Raw genomic sequence first — 21,782 nt, forward strand, 5'->3', positions numbered from 1 at the left:
CATTTTGAACTCACTCGTGTACCCTTGATGACTATATGACACAAAGTTTTATGCCTCGCATGGGCCCGTCAATACCTACATTGGGCTGTTGGTGACAGGAAACCTGTTGCCTGCTCGTACGAGTCTGGTTTCAAATTTTATCGAGCAGGATGGATGTGTACGGGTATGGAGACAACGTCGTGAATCCATGGATCCTTAATGTCAGGAGGGGACTGTTATAGACGGTGGAGGCTCTGTAATGGTGTGAGGCTTGTGCGCTTGATACGACACTGACAGGTGGCATGTACTTCAGCACCCTGTCTGATCGCCTCGATCCATTCATGTCCATTGTGCGTTTCGATGGACTTGGGCAATTCCAGCAGGACAATGCGACACCCCACACGTCCAGAATTGCTGCAGAGTGGCTCCAGCAACACTCCTGAGTTTAAACTCTTTCGCTGGCCATCAAACAACCCAGACATGAACGTTATTGAGCATACGTGGGATGGCTTGCAACGTGCTGTTCACAAGAGATATCCACCCCCTCGTACTCTAACGGACTTGTAGACAGACCTGCAGGATTCACGGTGTCAGTTCCCTCTAGTACTGCTTCAGACATTTGTCTACGTCGTGTTGCGGCACTTGTGTGTGATCGCGGTGGTCCTACACGGTATTAGGCAGGTGTACCAGTTTCTTTGGCTCTTCAGTGTATAAGCACATACTCGTACATGCTAATAATAACTTGATTGCGTATAGGTACCGCTTGAGAATCTTCCTTCCTTCACATGCCTAGTGGCAGAGATTGACGCACAGTAGTGGCGCGGCCTCCCTGTTGCACAGCGATTCCCGGCCACGCCCCCGTTGCACCGCTGACCGGTGCCGAAATCGCGCCGTCTGAAGGCCGCAGAGGGGCCAGACAGCCGAAACGGGGCCCAGCGCGCCCGCCAGAGCGTCTCGGCGCCCGATCGCCTTGCCGCGGATCACCTTACCGCAACCCGACACCCGCCGGCAGGCGTCTATAAGAAGGTGCCGGCCACTGGTCAGGGCACCATTCGATTCCTGCCCACTGGACAAGCAGTGATGGCTCTATCTCTGGTGAGTACCAGCAGAGTTTCCTCTGCTTCTACCTCTGCTCGCCACTCCGCCATCCAGGCACAAGAGGCACGGGCTTGAGTGACGTCTAAGTAGTTTCGTCGTAAAACGGATGGTGCGTGTTCGACTCTCTCGTAGATTGAACTTGTAAGCTTTTTGTGCTCTCTGTAGTATAAGAATCAAATGATAGAAATGGTTAGCTATGTGTGTGTGTGTGTGTGTGTATGTGTGTGTGTGTGTACAGTGCTTGGAAACAGAAAATAAAAGAGATAAAGTCTCTAACCAGAATCCAGAACATTACCTCATCTCGAGATCTAAAATATGGAAACTAGAATAAACGTAAGAAGCATATTTCGGTTACTTTACGCTGATACTTGTGACAGTTGCGTTACTCTGCTTATTGCAGGTATAGAAATGACCTAGTTCGGTCGAAACCAGTCATATCAATAGCATAATTTATCTGTACTGTACTTTCTTTACAATTGCCTAGTGCAAGATCAATGTATTCTGCTGACGGTACAATGACCCTTTTCTCTAAATAAATGTATCGTCAATGTGAAATGAGTACATGGAAGACATCAGTAGAAGAAGAGAATCGAAGCATTAGAGATGTGGTGCTGTAGAAGGATGTCGAAAAATCGGATGGACTGGCAAGAAATAAAGTGAGGAGATTTTTCTACAGGATCGGTGAATGAGAGCAACATATGGCAAACATTTCAAGAAGTGAGGACAGGATGCTAGGACACGTATGTGTTACGACATCAGGGAATGATTTCCGCAGTAGTAAAGTGAACTGTAGAGGGTAAAAACTACATGGGAAAGCATAGATTCGGGTGTATACAACAAATAATTGTGGATGTTGGGTGCAATTGCTAGTGTGAGATGAGGAAGTTGGCACAGGAGAGGAATTTGCGGTGGGCCGTATTTTACCATTCAGAAGCCTGATGGAAAAAATAGCACAAACAACGCGGGAAGCGGGGGGGGGGAGGCAGAGAGAGGGAGAGAGATAGGAGGATGGTGGGAGAAAAGACTGTTTGAATCTTCAACGCTTGTAACCTGGCTGTAAGTCCTAGTAGCCAAATTGCAGTTACAAATTTTTTTATTTTAAAAACTAGTTTACTGAAAGAAATAGGATGTCAAGGATTTCTTGACGTTAATTCTTGTTCTGTTTCCAGACCAGTCAGACACGAAAACACAGGACCCAGAGAGACGATGCATTGGTTAATGCACCGGACTGTATTTAGAACCAGTGGGGCTCAAACTCCTATCTAGTCTTCCAGATTTAGCGTTCGACATGGATGATTCGACGGTTCCTTCAAATTGCGATCGATATATTTTCAAATAATTCGATCTGGACAGCTTAAAGATTCATGCTAGAATTTCAGCTTTTGCCATTTTCGGACGCCAATTTATAACTTCGGGAAGAAAGTTCTGCTTCAGCGTATGACGAAACGTATCTCGAAACTATATGTTTTGGTGTGGCATATGATTCGGATATATTGACAATGATATTTCTCTATGAAGTTTTGCGTTTGTGTTCAAAGTTGGCCGGCCGGTGTGGCCGAGCGGTTCTAGGCGCTTCAGTCTGGAACCGCGCGACCGCTACGGTCGCAGGTTCGAATCCTGCCTCGGGCATGGATATGTGTGATGTCCTTAGGTTAGTTAGGTTAAGTAGTTCTTAGTTCTAGGAGACTGATGACCTCAGATGTTAAGTCCCATAGTGTTCAGAGCTATTTGAACCATTTTTTTGTGCTCAAAGTTGGCAAGAGCCGAATCTTCCAGAAAAAATGATATTATTAAAAAAAAGTCCTTTAGCTAAAACTGCAGTTATGCTTAAAGGTAATCGTGATCGCGGCGTCAGCAGGAGTTTATTTCCCTTAATAATAATTTATTTCGTTCCATTTCGTCTAACCCATCAGTTGTTGCGCCTCTATGACTGAGTTGGCGATTTTCAGACCGGAGTTTCTGTGTAAGGGGTGTCAGTGATATTCATAAAATGCTTTTCAGTGAGTTGTAGTGGCAGATTTGACTTGATTCGTTGAAATGTCTTTCACATTGTTATATTAATCGAAACATTATGGGATTTAATTGTTAGAAGTGGGAACAAAGTACGCCACTGAGACAGTCAGACCGAGTAAATATCTAGGTCTAAAGTTGCAAAGTGGCATGAAATGCAACGAGGACAAGAGTTCAGTTGTAGGGGAGACGAAGGTCGACTTCGCTTTATTGGGAGAATTCTACGAAAGTCTAGCTCCTCAATAAAGGAGACACTTTTGCGACCCATTCTCAAGCGGTGCTCGAATGTTTGGGATCCCCACCAGGTCGGATTAAAGAAAATTCAGAGGCTTCACTTCTAGATTTCTTACCGATAGGTCCGGTCAGTAAGCGAGTATTATGGACATGATCCGTGAACTCAAATAGGAGTCCCTGGATGGAAGAAACTGGGCAACTCTAGAGAATCAATATATGCGACAGACTGCAGAACGATTCTACTGCCACCAACATGCTTCCCGCGCAAGGGCCGCGAAACAAAAGAAATCGTGGCTCGTTCGGAAGCACACAGACTCAGTTTTCCCTTGTTTTATTTGCAAGTGGAACTGGAAAGAGAATTACTATCAGTAGTATACAGTAGTCTATGCAATGCGCCCTGTGGTAGCTTGCGGTATATATATGTAAGTGTAGATGTAGAATGCCTAATTGAAAGCCAGACTAAATACACTGCTGGAAATGGAAAAAAGAACACATTGACACCGGTGTGTCAGACCCACCATACTTGCTCCGGACACTGCGAGAGGGCTGTACAAGCAATGATAACACGCACGGCACAGCGGACACACCAGGAACCGCGGTGTTGGCCGTCGAATGGCGCTAGCTGCGCAGCATTTGTGCACCGCCGCCGTCAGTGTCAGCCAGTTTGCCGTGGCATACGGAGCTCCATCGTAGTCTTTAACACTGGTAGCATGCCGCGACAGCGTGGACGTGAACCGTATGTGCAGCTGACGGACTTTGAGCGAGGGCGTATAGTGGGCATGCGGGAGGCCGGGTGGACGTACCGCCGAATTGCTCAACACGTGGGGCGTGAGGTCTCCACAGTACATCGATGTTGTCGCCAGTGGTCGGCGGAAGGTGCACGTGCCCGTCGACCTGGGACCGGACCGCAGTGACGCACGGATGCACGCCAAGACCGTAGGATCCTACGCAGTGCCGTAGGGGACCGCACCGCCACTTCCCAGCAAATTAGGGACACTGTTGCTCCTGGGGTATCGGCGAGGACCATTCGCAACCGTCTCCATGAAGCTGGGCTACGGTCCCGCACACCGTTAGGCCGTCTTCCGCTCACGCCCCAACATCGTGCAGCCCGCCTCCAGTGGTGTCGCGACAGGCGTGAATGGAGGGACGAATGGAGACGTGTCGTCTTCAGCGATGAGAGTCGCTTCTGCCTTGGTGCCAATGATGGTCGTATGCGTGTTTGGCGCCGTGCAGGTGAGCGCCACAATCAGGACTGCATACGACCGAGGCACACAGGGCCAACACCCGGCATCATGGTGTGGGGAGCGATCTCCTACACTGGCCGTACACCACTGGTGATCGTCGAGGGGACACTGAATAGTGCACGGTACATCCAAACCGTCATCGAACCCATCGTTCTACCATTCCTAGACCGGCAAGGGAACTTGCTGTTCCAACAGGACAATGCACGTCCGCATGTATCCCGTGCCACCCAACGTGCTCTAGAAGGTGTAAGTCAACTACCCTGGCCAGCAAGATCTCCGGATCTGTCCCCCATTGAGCATGTTTGGGACTGGATGAAGCGTCGTCTCACGCGGTCTGCACGTCCAGCACGAACGCTGGTCCAACTGAGGCGCCAGGAGGAAATGGCATGGCAAGCCGTTCCACAGGACTACATCCAGCATCTCTACGATCGTCTCCATGGGAGAATAGCAGCCTGCATTACTGCGAAAGGTGGATATGCACTGTACTAGTGCCGACATTGTGCATGCTCTGTTGCCTGTGTCTATGTGCCTGTGGTTCTGTCAGTGTGATCATGTGATGTATCTGACCCCAGGAATGTGTCAATAAAGTTTCCCCTTCCTGGGACAATGAATTCACGGTGTTCTTATTTCAATTTCCAGGAGTGTACGTAGCTGGAAAAGTGATTTGCATTGCTCAGTCGTGATTCGATTGCATAAGATAAATCAGTAAGTGGATCGAAACAGCATATCCAGACACTCTGGGATGATAATGGCATTGAAACAGAGGATGACACTCGTAAAGCTCAAATACTGAACACCTTTTTCCAAAGCTATTTCACAGAGGAAGACCGCACTGCAGTTCTTTCTCTATATCCTCGCACGAACAAAAAAAACGGCTGACATCGAAATAAATGTCCAAGGAATAGAAAAACATCTGAAATCACTCAACAGAGGAAAGTGCACTGGACCTGGCGGGATACCAATTCGATTCTACACAGAGTACGCGAAAGAACTTGCCCCCCTTCTAACAGCCGTGTACCGCAAGTCACTAGAGGAACGGAAGGTTCCAAATGATTGGAAAAGAGTACAGGTAGTTACAGTTTTCAAGAAGGGTCGTCGAGCAGATGCGCAAAACTATAGGCCTATATCTCTGACATCGATCTGTTGTAGAATTTTAGAACATGTTTTTTGCTCGCGTATCATGTCATTTCTGGAAACCCAGAATCTACTGTGTAGGAATCAACATGGATTCCGGAAACAGCAATCGTCTGAGACCCAACTCGCTTTATTTGTTCATGAGACCCAGAAAATATTAGATACGGGCTCCCAGGTAGATGTCATTTTCCTTGACTTCCGGAAGACGTTCGATACAGTTCCGCACTGTCGCCTGATAAACAAAGTAAGAGCCTACGGAATATCAGACCAGCTGTGTGGCTGGATTGAAGAGTTTTTAGCAAACAGAACACAGCATGTTGTTCTCAATGGAGAGACGTCTACAGATGTTAAAGTAACCTCTGGCGTGCCACAGGGGAGTGTTATGGGACCATTGCTTTTCACAATATAAATAAATGACCAAGTAGATAGTGTTGGAAGTTCCATGCGGCTTTTCGCGGATGATGCTGAAGTATACAGAAAAGTTGCAGCATTAGAAAATCGCAGCGAAATGCAGGAAGATCTGCAGCGGATAGGCACTTGGTGCAGGGAGTGGCAACTGACCCTTAACATCTACAAATGTAATGTATTTCGAATACGTAGAAAGAAGGATCCTTTATTGTATGATTATATGATAGCGGAACAAACACTGGTAGCAGTTACTTCTGTAAAATATCTGGGAGTATGCGTACGGAACGATTTGAAGTGGAATGTTCATATAAAATTAATTGTTGGTAAGACGGATGGCAGGATGAGATTCATTGGGAGAGTGCTTAGAAAATGTAGTCCATCAACAAAGGAGGTGGCTTACAAAACACTCGTTCTACCTATACTTGAATATTGCTCACCAGTGTGGGATCCGTACCAGGTCGGGTTGACAGAGGAGATGGAGAAGATCCAAAGAAGAGCGGCGCGTTTCGTCACAGGGTTATTTGGTAAGCGTGATAGCGTTACGGAGATGTTTAGCAAACTCAAGTGGCAGACTCTGCAAGAGTAGTTCCGGTGTAGCTTGCTGTCCAGGTTTCGAGAGGGTGCGTTTCTGGATGAGGTATCGAATATATTGCTTCCCCCTACTTATACCTCCCGAGGAGATCGCGAATGTAAAATTCGAGCGATCCGAGCGCGCACGGAGGCTTTCCGGCAGTCGTTCTTCACGCGAACCATACGCGACTGGAACAGGAAAGGGAGGTAATGACAGTGACACGTAAAGTGCCCTCCGCCACACACCTTTGGGTGGCTTGCGGAGTATAAATGTAGATGTAGACATACTGTACGCTTCCAGGGAAGTTAACAGCAACCGTAGACGGCTGGTTATATTAGGACTGCCTTCATGCCCTAGAACGTCTCATTACCTGTGGGCAATTGAATAAATTGCTATTTAGCCCTGGGTATGAACCGACTTTCTATAAAGGCTATGGTAAACTGAACGAAGCTTTAGCGTCGTGGTGACGTCATCCTAGCTGAGTGACGTGAGGAGAGGTCGCACAGCAGGTACAGGTGTGCAGCTGTAAAGCGGGCTGCTGTTGCGCCGCAGGTGCTGACGCTGGCGGTGTGGTGCTGCGCGTGGCAGACGGCGGCCGGTGCGGGCGCGCTGCTGCCCAGCTACCAGCTGCTGCTGCCCTTCCCGGCGGGACCCGCTGCTCCCGTGGCCGCCCCCGCCAGCCGCCTGGTCGTCCTACTGCCTGGAACATCGCCGCAGCCGCTTACAGCCACTGCCCTCGACGCCGCACACCAACAGGTACAACACGGTCATCTTATTTCTTCGCGGCAAATCAACTGTTCTCGGGCGTCCCACCGGGTACAGTCGTTAACGAAGTACGACGTTTCGACAGCGTACGTTGCCGTTATCTTCAGGCGAAACCCGTAAAATGAGCGTCTTCCAGTCATCGCGTCTCTGCTTATACTCAAGGCGCGATACAGCAAAGACGGCCATTTAACGAGTATTAGCTGAAGATGACGGCAACGGACTCTGTCGAAATCTCATGTTTCTAAGTAATTGCATCCAGCTGGACAGTCAGTAACAACACAAATACGTACACTGGGATTTAACGTTCTCCCTCAAGAAACTTGCAATTAATTCTTACAACAAACAAAAGTAGCGTGTTCGTGGGTGTCCCCAGCAATTTGTCCAAGAGGGGGCAAGATTCCAAAATGGTCGTTTTTCATATAAGTGATACAGTGAGTTTGAGAACGAATAGCTAAATAAAAGGTAAATTTGAGGGGAATTACAAGAAATTTGTTGTATCTCAAACGACTGACTGGTATCCATTCAATGTTTTTAGGTAAATGACTCTAATACCGAAATGGTACCCGTATTTCAATGTTATATATAAACATTTTAATATTATTCATATGTATGAATGTGAACGCCACCCTTTTGATTCAACAGTCTAAAATTGCACCCTTCTTAAGATTAAACACATAGCATTCAACGCGCTACAAACCAAAAAAATTTTTTTCATGCACCACCAGAAATGGAACGTGAACCTCCGTCAGTACTACCCACTTGTGCTGCCGAAACGTCAGGAAAATCGTTAAACAACCGTTGGCCGAAAATCCCGAGGCAGAAGTCAAAAGGCAATAAGTTAATAATGTTAGCAACTCACCAAAAATTAAAAATCCTAAACAGAAAAAAATCATTGAGAAAATCCAGTTGTACAGGAAAAAAAAATTGTAAAAAAAAATCTGAAAAAAATGCCAAATTATTACCCCTCAAAGCGCAAAATCAGAATTAAATTTTAAAAACTACAATATTTCCCATGGCACTCGGCGATGCTACATCTGCCATTTAGTAGAATGCCAGACAATCATTGGTAGAAATGCGCGAGAATGATATAATTAGAATGAAGATAGATTAATGGAGGGGTAAATGCCCCTCCCCACCCGCTCGTCACCCTCCAACTTGCGGACGCCTATGAACATGCTTCCTCTTGGAGTTCATCTCAGGATCTTCGGATGATGTCGTTTAGTAGTTTTTCTGACTGGTCAGCATTGACAGACTCATGCTCCATTGTTGATGGCGGACTGGGAAGTCTATGACAATGCCAGTCTCTCGTACTGACGAGACATCAGAAAACTCAGTAAATGACCATCGCTGCTCGTTGTTGTTGATGTTATGGTCTTCAGTCCCGAGAATGGTTTGGTGCAACTCTCCATGCTACTCTATCCTGTGCACGTTTCTTCATCTCCCAATACCTACTGCAACCTACATCCTTATGAATCTGCTTAGTGTATTCATCTCTTGGTCTCCCTCTACGATTTTTACCCCCCACGCTGCCCTCCAATGCTGAATTGGTGAACCCTCGATGCCTCAGAACATGTCCTACCAACAGATCCCTTCTTCTAGTCAAGGTGTGCCACAAATTTCTCTTCTCCCTAATTCTATTCAATACCTCCTCATTGGTTATGTGATCTACCCATCTAATCTTCAGCATTCTTCTGTAGCACCACATTTCGAAAGCTTCTATTCTCTTCTTGTCCAAACTATTTATCGTCCGCGTTTCACTTCCATACATGGCCACACTCCATACAAATAGTTTCAGAAACGACTTTCTGACACTTAAATCTATACTCGATTTTAACAAATTTCTCTTCTTCAGAAACGCTTTCCTTGCCATTGCCAGTCTACATTTTATATCCTCTCTACTTCGACCATCATCAGTTATTTTGTTCCCCAAATAGCAAAATTCATTTACTGCTTCAAGCGTCTCATTTCCTGATCTAATACCCTCGGCATCACCCGATTTAATTCGACTACATTCCATTATCCTCGTTTTGCTTTTGTTGACGTTCATCTTACGTCCTCCTTTCAAGACACTGTCCATTCCTTTCAGCTGCTCTTCCAGATCCTTTGCTGTCTCTGACAGAATTACAATGTCGGCTGCTCATATCAAATATGAATCCAGTGTCCCAATACCACTACTACTACTCGAACTGGATACTTTCGGGTTGAGAGCTACTTCAATGCTATTTAGATTTTCTAAGCTGAATGCGTGAGCTATTCTTAAATTTCGGCCCAGAAATTCCTCATTCTCGTCCAATCCTAACTATTTACATCTCTAATGGTCTCGAAATGCACAGACCATTTAACATAAATCTAATTTTTCCCGATACGAAGTGTGTAACAGGGTAGTACACGGCTGTGTATTACGGTGGTTGCTGGATGGCTCGAGAGTGAGTGAGCGTCCGTGCCGTGGCAGGTGGAGGCGGCGTCGGCCCGCCTTTCGCAGGTGGAGGCGGCGTCGGCGCGTCTGTCGCCGCTGCCCCCGCAGCCGTCCCGCGCAGACTTCCAGGCGCGAGCCCAGGCCCAGGCCTTCCCCCAGCAGCAGCAGCAGCAGCTGCAGCAGCAGCAGCTGCAACAGCAGCTGCAGCAGCTGCAGGACGACTCCGTGGTGGCAGCCAGGACCAGCTTCCAGCCACCTGTGAGGGGCCGCCCAGACTTCCAGCAGCAGGCCGCCCGCCAGCAGCAGGCTGACTACCAGGTAACATGTCTACATCACTACTCTGCAGTTCACACTTTCTTTTTTCAGACTGAATGATTTTTTTCACCCGGCATCGGAGAGTGCACTGATGTGAAACATATTGGCAGATTAAAACTGTCTGTCAGGAAGTTTCGTATCAGCGCACACTCCGATACTGAGCCTCCAGGCTATGCAAAGCCTATCTCCGCGACGTCCTTTCTCCTAGGAGTGCTAGTGCCACATGTTTCACAGGAGAATTTCGTGCAGGTAGGAAGCTAGGAGATTAGGGAGTGGCGGAAGCAGAGCTGTGAGGAGGGGGTGTGAGTCGCTCGGTTGGTAGAGTACTTTCCGTCGAAAGGCAAAGGTCATGTCTTCACGTCTCCCTCCAGCACACAGTTTTAATCAGCCAGGAGGTTTCACCTTCACACCATTTCTCGACCCTTCCACTCTTAAGCAGCATATGGGGGAAGAACATGTACATATTACTAAACTAGAATCCACCACCTTGTGTTCTGCCTGTATGCAAAAGCTTATCTCAGGAACGACTGTAGCGATTTTGATACAGTTTCCGTTAATAGTTAGATCGATTCACGAGGAAATATTGTGTATATAATTTATAAATATTTCGTAGAAATTTGCTGAGCTGTGATAAATTAAATTGTCCTGCAAGGGCAAAAGTCGGCCTAGTGCGCTTGCAGCTCAAGGACGGGCAACTGAAGAGCTGAGGCCAACGGGAGTCGCCTGTTGCATACACCGTTCACCGTTCATATGCAGCCGCTGTGAAGACGATCGTAACTGATCGAAAATAGTCATTGTTGTACACATTTACACAATTAACAAATATTACATTATGTAGAATTTGATGAAAACTTGGGCACTTCTAGCAGTGCCGTCTTCCGCGTAGTTGTTTGGATAGAGTCGACACTGAAGCATATGTTTTAATGTTTGATCTTCAGAGTCGAAATTGAGACTTCTTTGTTGTAGCCCCATATTGCCATACTAACCCTGGATCTGCCCATTCCTGAACTCATACTACTCGAGAACTTACATGGCAGCCATCCCATATTACAACAAGATGGTAGAATTTCAGACACTTTTTTCCAATCTGGTGGACGGGGCATCCTTAGCTCTACACAATCGAAACCAGTAATCAAATAAAATAAAAAATCCTAAGATAGATGCTACAAATTCTGTTTCAGTACACTGGATCGCTGAACCTTTCACTGTGATTATGTCGTACTTCATTAATTTGTTTACGACGATAAAAGACCTTCCTTCTCTTGAAGTACTCAGTTTAGGAAAGTCTACCCTCTGGTTTCGAACACTTGGTTATCAAGTTCTGTGGTCATGAGACGCTGAAGTCCAATAGAAAACTGAAGAAGGGTATTACTAAATTTCAACGTCGCGAAATGCGTAACTTACAGCACTTTCGATATGCATTAACGTCTACATCTACACTTTGCAATTCACCTGGAACTGTGTAGCGGAGGATAATTGTTATACCACTATCTTTTCCCGCCTTTGCTGTTCCGTTAGCGAATGACGCGTGAGAAGAATGATTGTCGGTGAATTTCCGTATTCGTTACAATTCTTACAGATTTCTTGTCGTGATCATTTTTCGGGACGTACGTGGGAGGAAGTAACATATTGCCCGACTCTTCTTGCAGGGCAGGTTCTCGAAATTTCACCAGCAGAACTTTCCGTGATGCACAACACCCGCCTTATAGCGTCTGCAGCTGGAGTTTGTTGGGGACATCCGTAATGCTCTCGCACCAATTTAGAGATTCCCTGACGAAATGCGCCTCTTTTCGTCGGATCCTCTCTAGCTTTTGTATTACTCCTACTTAATAAGTGTCCCAGACTGATGAACAATGGTGAAGAGCCGGGTGAAGGAGCTACTTCTTTCCTTGATGAAGGTCCTGAAGACGCTGCGAACGAATCTCTAAGTGCCATCTGCTTTCTGCTGTTTGTTTTCTCTGGTCATTCCATTTTACGTTGTTTCGGGTGATTAGTCGTGGGTACGTTACGGTAGTTAGTGTTTCCAGTGTTTTGTCGCCAACAGCGCAACCAAACAGTGGTACATCTCTTTGCCTACTTACGGGCAGTACTTTACATTTATTTACGTTTGTAGTCGCTAATTGTGGAGCCTCTGCATTCCGCTACAGTCTTCTGGCGCTGCAACCTTCCTCCGCAGTCGAGGTCGAAACGCACACATGAAAGATGGCACTCAAGTTGGAGGTAAGCCAGTTCGAATCCTGTTGGTGGACGAATTTTTCACTGCCTGTATTTGACGTGCAAGGGAAAGAAAGGTGGTGGCGTAAGGATCCTTATCACCAGTCTTTGCACCAATGCCCTGGCTTAAATTCCAAACCTCTTCTCTGTATATCATGCAATGACGCTGTTAGTGGTGATCCGTCCGTCGGATGGTAACGTTGAGCTCTGCAGCTCTCTTGGTGCAGTTTGAGAGTAGTAGAGAATGTTCCAGCACTGGGCTTCACCCTCACCCTTTTCATCGTCGTCATAATCATATAACAGCAACCACACTACACTAAACACGTATCCAATCCCACACGTTCATATGCGATTCAGCTCAGACATAATCACGAAGGAAGAGACAACGTGCACTGAGGAAGAATACCCTTTCCGTCTAGGCAGCTGAACCCACCTCGTAGGATTTCCCAGCCAATAATGCCATACGAAATTCAATTTTTAACCTTCTTACAGGCAACAACGTCGTCCGCAAATAACACCATGACTCATCCAACATTATCCACTAGATCTTGTAAGCAGTAACGGCCCTATAACAGTCCCTTGGGGTACTCCGGAAATTACGTTTACATCTGTCGATTGTGTCACGTTACGAACTGGAGCGATGCCGTGAAGCTGTGCGGGTGAACGGCGACTACTATGATGCTAACAGGTGGTGAGCGACGGCCGCGGCGAGTTCGCAGCTCCGGCCGGCCCGCAGCCGATGAGGCCGTCCGGCTTGGGGCGCGCGCTGCAGACACCCTCCTACCAGGCGCTCGTGGCTGACTACCGCTTCCGCCAGCAGCAGCAGCAGCAGCTGCAGCAGCAGGCCTCCAGCTACCAGCCGCTGGCCACCGAGTACCAGTACCGCCAGCCGCAGCGGACCTCCTACCAGGGGGTCTCTACCGAGTACCAGTACCGCCAGCAGCCGTCGCAGGCGCAGGCCGTGTCATCGGCGGCCTCCAGGGCCGACTTCCGCCCGGGCCCTTATCCACTCCCCACGCCCTACTCTGCGGCCCGTGCCAACCTAGTGCAGCAGCAGCAGCAGCAACAGGAGTACCAACAGCAGCAGCAGCAGGATTACCAACAGCAGGGGGCGGCGTACGACGCTTCGAGGCCCGAGTTCCGCTCCCTGCAGCCGCAGGGACTGCTGCCTGGGCAGGAGTACTCTGTCAACTTTGTAAGTACCCCCTCCCCCTCCTCCTACTATAGTCCATCTGTAAACTCAAGAGCCCTAGAGGTGAGGGAACCGGCCTTTTCCGGACAAACACCATAACTTTCGTTCAGGATGACAAAGCGTCAGCTTCTGATTGCATGCTTTCTCGGCTTCTCGAGTGATCATCCGAGTGGTGGCTTCGTCTTATCGCAACGTTTCAATGAGACCATCATCTTCAGGGGCCTGAAGATACCCATCGAAACGTTGCGACAAGACGAAGCCACCACTCGGATGATCACCCGAGATTCGGCTCGTCATCCGAGGTTTAACCATTATCAGATTCCTGGCTTGCAGACCAGTAGGGCGTGTGGAGGTTTACGTAGATTCTGTTAGTGCGCGTATCTTCTGCTTGTTGTATCTATATTACTAAACGGCTAACCCAGTTCATGGTGCACAGATTCAGTTGCAGGTTGCCTGTCTAACAAAAATTTGTTCGATGGAACAGTACCGAAGATGAACAAGTGTTCATAGCTCTTAAAGTATTCTCTTTAGACCCCATCTTTGCTAGACGGTTTTTTCTTGTTTTTGTCCGAACTACCAGCTCTCAAAATAAAGAAACGAAAGAGGTTGAAGTAGAAGAGATTTGTTTCATGGTATCGAAGATGAAGAAATGCTCACAGCTATTAAGGTATGCATTTTAGACCGCATGTTTACTAGACGTTTTTGCTTCTAATATCTGTCCCTGTCGTATCCCTGAGTATTGACCATTCCTCTTTGGACACCCTGTGTATGCCTCGCGGAGGGACCATGAATACAAGATTAGACTAATTATAGTGCGGTATTTATAAGTATCTTCAAAATGGTTTTCAGAGCGTGGATGTGGATGTAGATACCCACTGCACAGACACGGCAAGGTTTCTAGCTTAACTATTGAGATCGAATTTTTATATCATTTCGCGTAGTACTCGCTGTGTTCTTCACACGCGACATATTAAAACTATGTGCAGTATGGGAACAGAGGCTTAGCAGAGGACCTGCAAAATAGAAGAAATTTTTACCTCAGTAGCAACTCTGCGACTGTGGAGAAAAAACGCTTTACCTATGTTTGTCTTATGCTAGACCTATATCGTAGAAGGATCTCTAATGTGTTTGGAGAAGATACGGTCTAGCTTGTTGCAGGCTATTGCTTGGTCGGATATTGAATCCTGCACGAAAGGCAGACATCTGAGTACAGTGTTAGTTATAGTATGTCGCACGTAAATGACTTGGGTAATAACTTCATTATCCGGCTGCAATTACGAAACAGTGAATTATACGAGTATAATAACTTGCTGTTTCTAAAAGATGCTTGGTTAGTGGGTAGCGTAGGATGCATTTTTGAAGGTACCAGGATCGAATTACAGTGACTATCTGTGGTGTCAGTCTCTGGAACAAGCTGTATTCAGCCTCGTGAGACTAAATGAGAATCAGCTTGAGTAAACTATTAATGACGTTGATACGGGAGCCACCAAAGTGGTGCAACGATAAAAGCTTTTAGCACACTGGAGGAAGAGTAATATTTATTTATTCCTAGCAGTTAAAAGCATCGATTGGTGGATTACCGTTTAACGTCCTGTCGACAACGAGGTCATTAGAGACGGAGCACAATCTCGGATTAGGGAAGGATGGGGAAGGAATTCAGCCCTGCCCTTTGAAAGGAGCCATCCCGGCATTTGCCTGAAGCGATCTAGGGAAATCACGGAAAATCTAAATCAGGGTGGCCGAACGTGGGTTTGAACCGTCGTCCTCCCGAATGCGAGTCCAGTGTTGTAACCACTGCTTCAACTCACTCGGAAAAAGCATCGAAGGAGGACTCGCAGATAATCTGTTCGTCTCTGAAAGCCTACCAAAATCAGTATTCTCTGCAATATATAATAAATTTATCTTCGTCAATATTTGGTTTCATGTAAACTGTTCTTCTTTCGAGTTTAGTTACCACATACTTCATTTATTGATAAGGTTTTTCGAGAGATACCGTTTCTTTCCGTGTCCTGTCTATTAATTTTCTTCCATTTATAGTTAATCTGATGGTTTAGCTGTAGCTATCTTTTAGTAATATCATGTTCCGAAAGTTTTAATCTCTTTTATCCGACTTTCACATTATCCACATAATGTTCTGTTTGACTGTGTATTATTTAGAATGACTTATACGAATTTCAACTGTAATCAAAGCTGACTTTTGAAAATAGCTACCTCCTATAAGTCTACTAATACATTTTAAGAGTTTTTCTCTACTTTTATATTTAATTGTTGTTTTTATTTGTCCAGTTCATTACAGTACTTTCGTGTCTTTTTCATTTCTTCAAAAAACTCTCTATTTGAGCCCTCTTCTATAGAGGGTGTTCGGGAAATCCCTTTACAAACTTCTCGAACTTGTAGAGGGGAGTAGTACATAATATTTTGAACGGGAACCCATGTCTAGAAACGTCATCCAACGACGTTTTAGAGCGCCAGAGATATACTAGATTTATGTATTTGGAGGATAATTCCGTGATGATGTTAGCCGTGGAAACACCACAAATGACTGTGTAATGTTTTCCAATGTTGCGTCAGCAACGGAAATGTAAGCAGTTTAGAAACACTTACCTCACACGCACTGTTCGCTTAAGAGATTGTATTGCTGGAAATTTTATTTCCGAGCATTGTTTGCCTTTTCGCTCTAGGATCACTTACCATCTGTATAAATTTGATACTATAGGATTTGGACGTCACATATCGCGGATGAAAGTTTTCTGTGGTGGGGTTCAGATAAGGAGGCGGCTTTATGAGTTATTCTGTATAGAAAAAGGAGAGTGGTCAGCGCGGCTGACTCCCACACGGAGGACCCGTGTTCGATTCCCGGTACTGCCAGCGACTTTTTTCGTGATGGGAGGAGTGGAACGGAGTGCTCTCAGTCCCGTGATGCCAACTGAGGCCAGCGGCTTCAGGTCGCCAAAACTGACACCGCTTGGAAAGTGGTGAGATGACTCCACGCCCCTCCATACAGCATCCAGCGGCACCATTGGCGGAGCATAACACGGCGGTCGATCGGTGCTGCTGGGTCCGCCAGTACCTATGGGCGGACTTAACGTTTTACAGAAAGTGGTCGAGCATACTTTGGATTGTCGATAGTGTGCTGTCACTGTCATTGTCTCACGCACACCCTCCAGCCATTGTCTATACTGGTAACTGGCGGTGCTGAGGAGAGCGCCATGTTGGCCTCTGTTTCTCCTTTTGGCTCTCCATAGACAAAAACCGAGGTTCGGAAAACTATCGCTTCTGCCTGTTAACGTGATATTTATCCTGTTCGCTCTATACTGTCCTTAATGAACACTACAGTGGGAAGGTACCCTCACTATAGTTACTCTAGCACGAAAATCATAGCTAAATACTCTTCATTTAATGCTGTTAGCTGGCGCATCAATGGTGCAATGTTCCTGCACGTCTCCCTGTTGCCTGCCTTCTCACGTACACACAACTTTTGACAGTGAGAAGGACGACAGTTTAACCCCCCCTCCCCCCCCCCTGTCCGGCCACAAAGGTGCAGTCTTTCCGCGATTTCGTTTAGTTTCCAAACGATTTCCCTAAACTGCCTAAGGGGGAACGTTGATGAGAAACACACACTATTTCAAAAATGAACCAAATCCACAGTCTTGGAGATATGGCAATGAACTTTTGTACAACGCTTTACATGAAAGTAACACATTTACATATAAAAATCTTGGATTATGTACATTCAACTTTTTTTTATGAAATTTGTTTTCAAAAAATATTGTAGGTTCCTTTTTCTCATAAAGTATACAAGAGATTTCTACAAAAATTTCTCTGTTTCATCTCTTCATATGTTGTAAGCTCCTCTCATGAGGTTTTCGAATAGTTCAAACCGGAGAATTTTCATAATTTTTTAATTATAATTCCACAAGTACAGTTTTAAATTCATGCAAAATTCCAGGCACTTTGCCCCATATCTCAGCTTGCAATAAGAACTTCAAAATTTGCCCTTGAGCCAACGTTTATTAGGTTTACCGAAATATGTGTACAAAATTTCATAATTCTAGCATTCATAGAATCTGAGGAAAAGGCACATAAACTTTAAAAAACAAACATTTCAGGAAACGCAATTTAATGTTCAACCTAATTTTTTTTCCTTACATCACTTATTCAGAAGGCATCACATTTGTACTCTGGGTCGTCTTTTCCTTCAAGGTTTCTTTTTGGTTTCTTCTTGTCTGTCGTCTTTCCTTTACCAGGTCTTCAACTGACTTTTCAGCTGCAGAGACGCGCTATAAATCTATTTTTCTCAGGATGTCTTGAGTAAAATTTCCTATCTTGAAGCCCATTCTTTCTAATACTTTCATCCTCCCGACGTTCCCAGCACAGCAACTGCATCATAAGTTGCAAAAAATGGTTCAAATGGCTCTGAGCACTATGGGACTCAACTGCAGAGGTCATTAGTCCCCTAGAACTTAGAACTAGTTAAACCTAACTAACCTAAGGACATCACACACATCCATGCCCGAGGCAGGATTCGAACCTGCGACCGTAGCGGTCTCGCGGTTCCAGACTGCAGCGCCAGAACCGCGCGGCCACTTCGGCCGGCCCATAAGTTGCAATTCTGACAACTGTAGCAGATGCAAATGTGTTTTTAGGACATCGCTTCCATATCAGTGAATTTAGAGACTCATTTGGATTTTGGGTTTTGCTGTGAACACACTTTTTGAGAAGTGCAGGATCGGCCAAAGATGATCTATAAAACCAAAGAGTATGTATCACGGCCTTCTAGATGTATCCCACACGCGTTTGGTTGAAAGTAATAAACAGAATCATTGTTCACTGAGCTGGTATTGAAGTGCTGCTTCAGAACGTGGGCGTGGCAGGTTCAAAATGGTTCAAATGGCTCTGAGCACTATGGGACTCAACTGCTGAGTCATTAGTCCCCTAGAACTTAGAACTAGTTAAACCTAACTAACCTAAGGACATCACAAACATCCATGCCCGAGGCAGGATTCGAACCTGCGACCGTAGCGGTCTTGCGGTTCCAGACTGCAGGGCCTTTAACCGCACGGCCACTTCGGCCGGCGGCGTGGCAGGGAGGCAGCGTCACTCTTTTAATTAATTTTCAGGCACTTCGGATGCGATATCAACATTGAAACTTTGAGAACTTATTGTCCATGAGTTGTACTAACAAATAAAAAATAAATCGAAAATTGACATTTTAGGTCAATTTCATCAACGTCCCCCCTTAAGAAATATGCTGGGGTGGTTTCTTCGAAAGGCCGCGGCTGATTTCCTTCCCCAATCAGTATTTGAAGACCTCTGCGGAAAGTTAAGGTCTTGTCTTCCTTCCTTCCTTTTTTTCTTTTTTACCTAGGCAGTGGAAAGAGAATATCTTTTGAGCTGCAGACGGGGAAATGGACCTTGACTTTAATAGAGGAATCATCGTGGCACGGAGTGAAGGAAAATTAGATATTATAGTCTCGTCGATGTCGAAGTGATCAAAGTATGATCGCTAGCTCAGGTCGTTCTGAATGTTTAAGGGATGTGGCTTCGACTTTGCTGAAGAAACCAGTCTGGCATTTGCGGAAAATCAGGGTGACCTCTCCGCAGCTTCCGTTGGAGTTTCATTGGCTACATTCGATTTGCTCAAGCCAGAAGGTAAAAAATGTTCAGAGGATGGGTGCACACGGGGCGATCAAAAGCTGTCCGGAATTCGAGCTGTTTTGTCTCTGTATGCATTGATAGCTGCCGACTACTTGACACTATGCAAATCACTGGTCACTGGGCCGCGTGAAATGTGAACCCGCTAGGTTGCGTCACTGGCGGGAGTTAACGGTGCCTCGGAAATCGGCGAACGGAACGAGGCTGTGGGAAGCGACGACACTCGATCCCGCGACCCGCTGGTCGCGTTACGCTGCGGCGCGGCTACTCCGCTTGTCGCGTTATCGAACAGGTGACGACACACGAGCGGATTTCTGCGGCGTCCCAGCACCGCGGGTATTTCTGAGGGATCTGTCCCGCCCACCTCGGGCTCGTCGTTTTCCACTGACGGACATGCATCGCCCGTCGTGTCTAAACTCTCAGGTCTACCTGGAGGTGGGGTCTATTCGTGTGTGAGTCGATAAACCGGCGGATTTTCGTGATTTACAAAACATGCGGTTTCTTCACCTCTCTTCTCCCTAGCAACACTTGTTTCACCCGCGCCCCGCGCTACCACTTAAAATAAACCAAATTAAACGATGTGCAGTACACTTAGGTCTCCTGCTTGAAAACCACACGATTCCTGGACTCCTTAAGTTGAACTGTCAGAAATTGGAAGACTTCAGTTTGCCAATGCTTTGTGTCTGATCACTCCCACTAATGATAATGATAGCCGCACGGGATTAGCCGAGCAGCTTAAGGCGCTGCAGTCATGGCCTGTGCGGCTGGTCCCGGCGGAGGTTCGAGTCCTCCCTCGGGCATGGGTGTGTGTGTTTGTCCTTAGGATAATTTAGGTTACGTAGTGTGTAAGCTTAGGGACTGATAACCTTGGCAGTTAAGTCTCATAAGATTTCACACACACTAATGATAATGATAATCATAATAACAGTAATAGTAATAATAATACTGTGTAGGCTCTACAGAAGTTTAGTAGCCATTAGATAGTAACTATTATGTCGTGCTGTTAATCATTTCGTTTATTGGTGGGAAGTGAATAATGAAGCAGTTTCTGGTTTATTTGGGAACTACCGACAACTCGGAGAAGATATTTCACGAAATACTTAAGCATATGTGACACACGTCTCTCAACTTTACTGTCGTAGAAGCATGGTGCTAAATACGAAATGGTTGGACTTTGTGAGGAAGATCATTCACTAGTTTCACTGGCTGTAATTTCCATCGCAATTTGTCTAGCGTTAATGCTAGTAGTTGAAATAAATAGAATATAATTATTGATAACTTACGTAATCAGTGCTACAGCCTTACGAAATATTGATAATAGTTATGATCTTTTAAAAATAATTTACATTCATGATCAAAACGTAATTGACGCCTTTTGTTTTTACCCCTCAGAAAATTACATTTTATTTCTCAGGGCGTAATTATGCCTGGGTTGGGAACCACTGCCTTACATGACAGACAACTGAGTTTACTTCCCTGTAGTCTTTCAGCATCGAGAATCCGTTTCCGTGCACCGCTAATTTGTCATACCTTCTGCTCTCAGAAGCATCTATGAACACGCGTGGTAATAATTTTATTGATGAGGCACACGTAACGGCGCTGCAGTCTGAAACCGCGCGACTGCTACGGTCGCAGGTTCCAATCCTGCCTCGGGCATGGATGTGTGTGATGTCCTTAGGTTAGTTAGGTTTAACTAGTTCTAAGTTCTAGGGGACTGATGACCTCAGAAGTTAAGTCCCATAGTGCTCAGAGCCATTTGAACCACACGTAACGTAAGTTCTTTTTTGAAAATTTGCGCTAAATTCTTCTTAGTTACGTAAAGAATGAAATATACACATCGACACTATCAACGAACTTGTTGTGCCAGCTTGTGCTCGGTCTACATCACGACGCGTCCAAACCACACGCTACCGGGCTTCAGTTTCCTGTTTATATGTTACTCGTTTCTTTTAGAGCCAGGAGGTTAAAGAGGCGCTATGTAACTCATCTTAAAATGTTACATTTTTTTTTCCAACGACGCTACGACGTAAGACACATCGACCATACTGAAGCACAATACATTGGCCAGAGTGAAGTGGAATGGGAGTTCTGCTGACTGACTGCTGGGTGTCTGTGATTACAGGAAGGAGACGGCTTTGGCTATGGATACACGATCCGCGGAGACCACAACCTGCAGCGTGCTTATTGAGGACTCGGAGAAGGTGATGACGAAGACAGCGGAAACGGCTAGCACCATGATGACGACGACCCCGCCACAGAAAAAACTATACTGCCAAACGCTCAGCTTGTATATAGCATTTTACCACGCATGTAAATAAATTTTGCTTCGAAAGCATATTCACGATTTTTTTCTTTGGTTTCTCTCTCTTCATTACTCATCTAATCTTCCCAACAAGACATATACTGCTTAAAGGGATTTCGAGATAACGAAATAAGACAATACATGGGTTACATGCGATACAGTGATGAACAGAACATTAGCAAAGACATTATATAGCATCGTGGGCTGGCGCTTAAATTAGTATTGAATGTGCGACCGGTTTAGAT

At 45.9% G+C, this 21,782-nt stretch overlaps 1 protein-coding gene across 1 annotated transcript; it reads left to right on the forward strand.

Annotated features, from left to right (window-relative positions):
- The first annotated feature begins 959 nt into the window (after positions 1–959).
- On the forward strand, positions 960–21,572 carry LOC124602648 (adenylate cyclase, terminal-differentiation specific-like). Its single transcript, XM_047136336.1, has 5 exons — positions 960–1,074; positions 7,231–7,434; positions 9,896–10,177; positions 13,077–13,583; positions 21,358–21,572. The coding sequence occupies exons 1-5, from the start codon at positions 1,060–1,062 to the stop codon at positions 21,421–21,423; spliced, it is 1,074 nt and encodes a 357-aa protein (XP_046992292.1). The 5' UTR covers positions 960–1,059; the 3' UTR covers positions 21,424–21,572.
- Positions 21,573–21,782: the final 210 nt, after the last annotated feature.

This window comes from Schistocerca americana, chromosome 1 (genome assembly GCF_021461395.2).
Source record: "Schistocerca americana isolate TAMUIC-IGC-003095 chromosome 1, iqSchAmer2.1, whole genome shotgun sequence".
NCBI classification, from domain to species: Eukaryota; Metazoa; Arthropoda; class Insecta; order Orthoptera; family Acrididae; genus Schistocerca; species Schistocerca americana.

Coding starts and splice junctions, on each gene's coding strand:
- LOC124602648 (XM_047136336.1), top strand. Junction 7,435..9,895: donor TCGACGCCGCACACCAACAG/GTACAACACGGT, acceptor GTGCCGTGGCAG/GTGGAGGCGGCGTCGGCCCG. Junction 10,178..13,076: donor AGCAGCAGGCTGACTACCAG/GTAACATGTCTA, acceptor TGATGCTAACAG/GTGGTGAGCGACGGCCGCGG.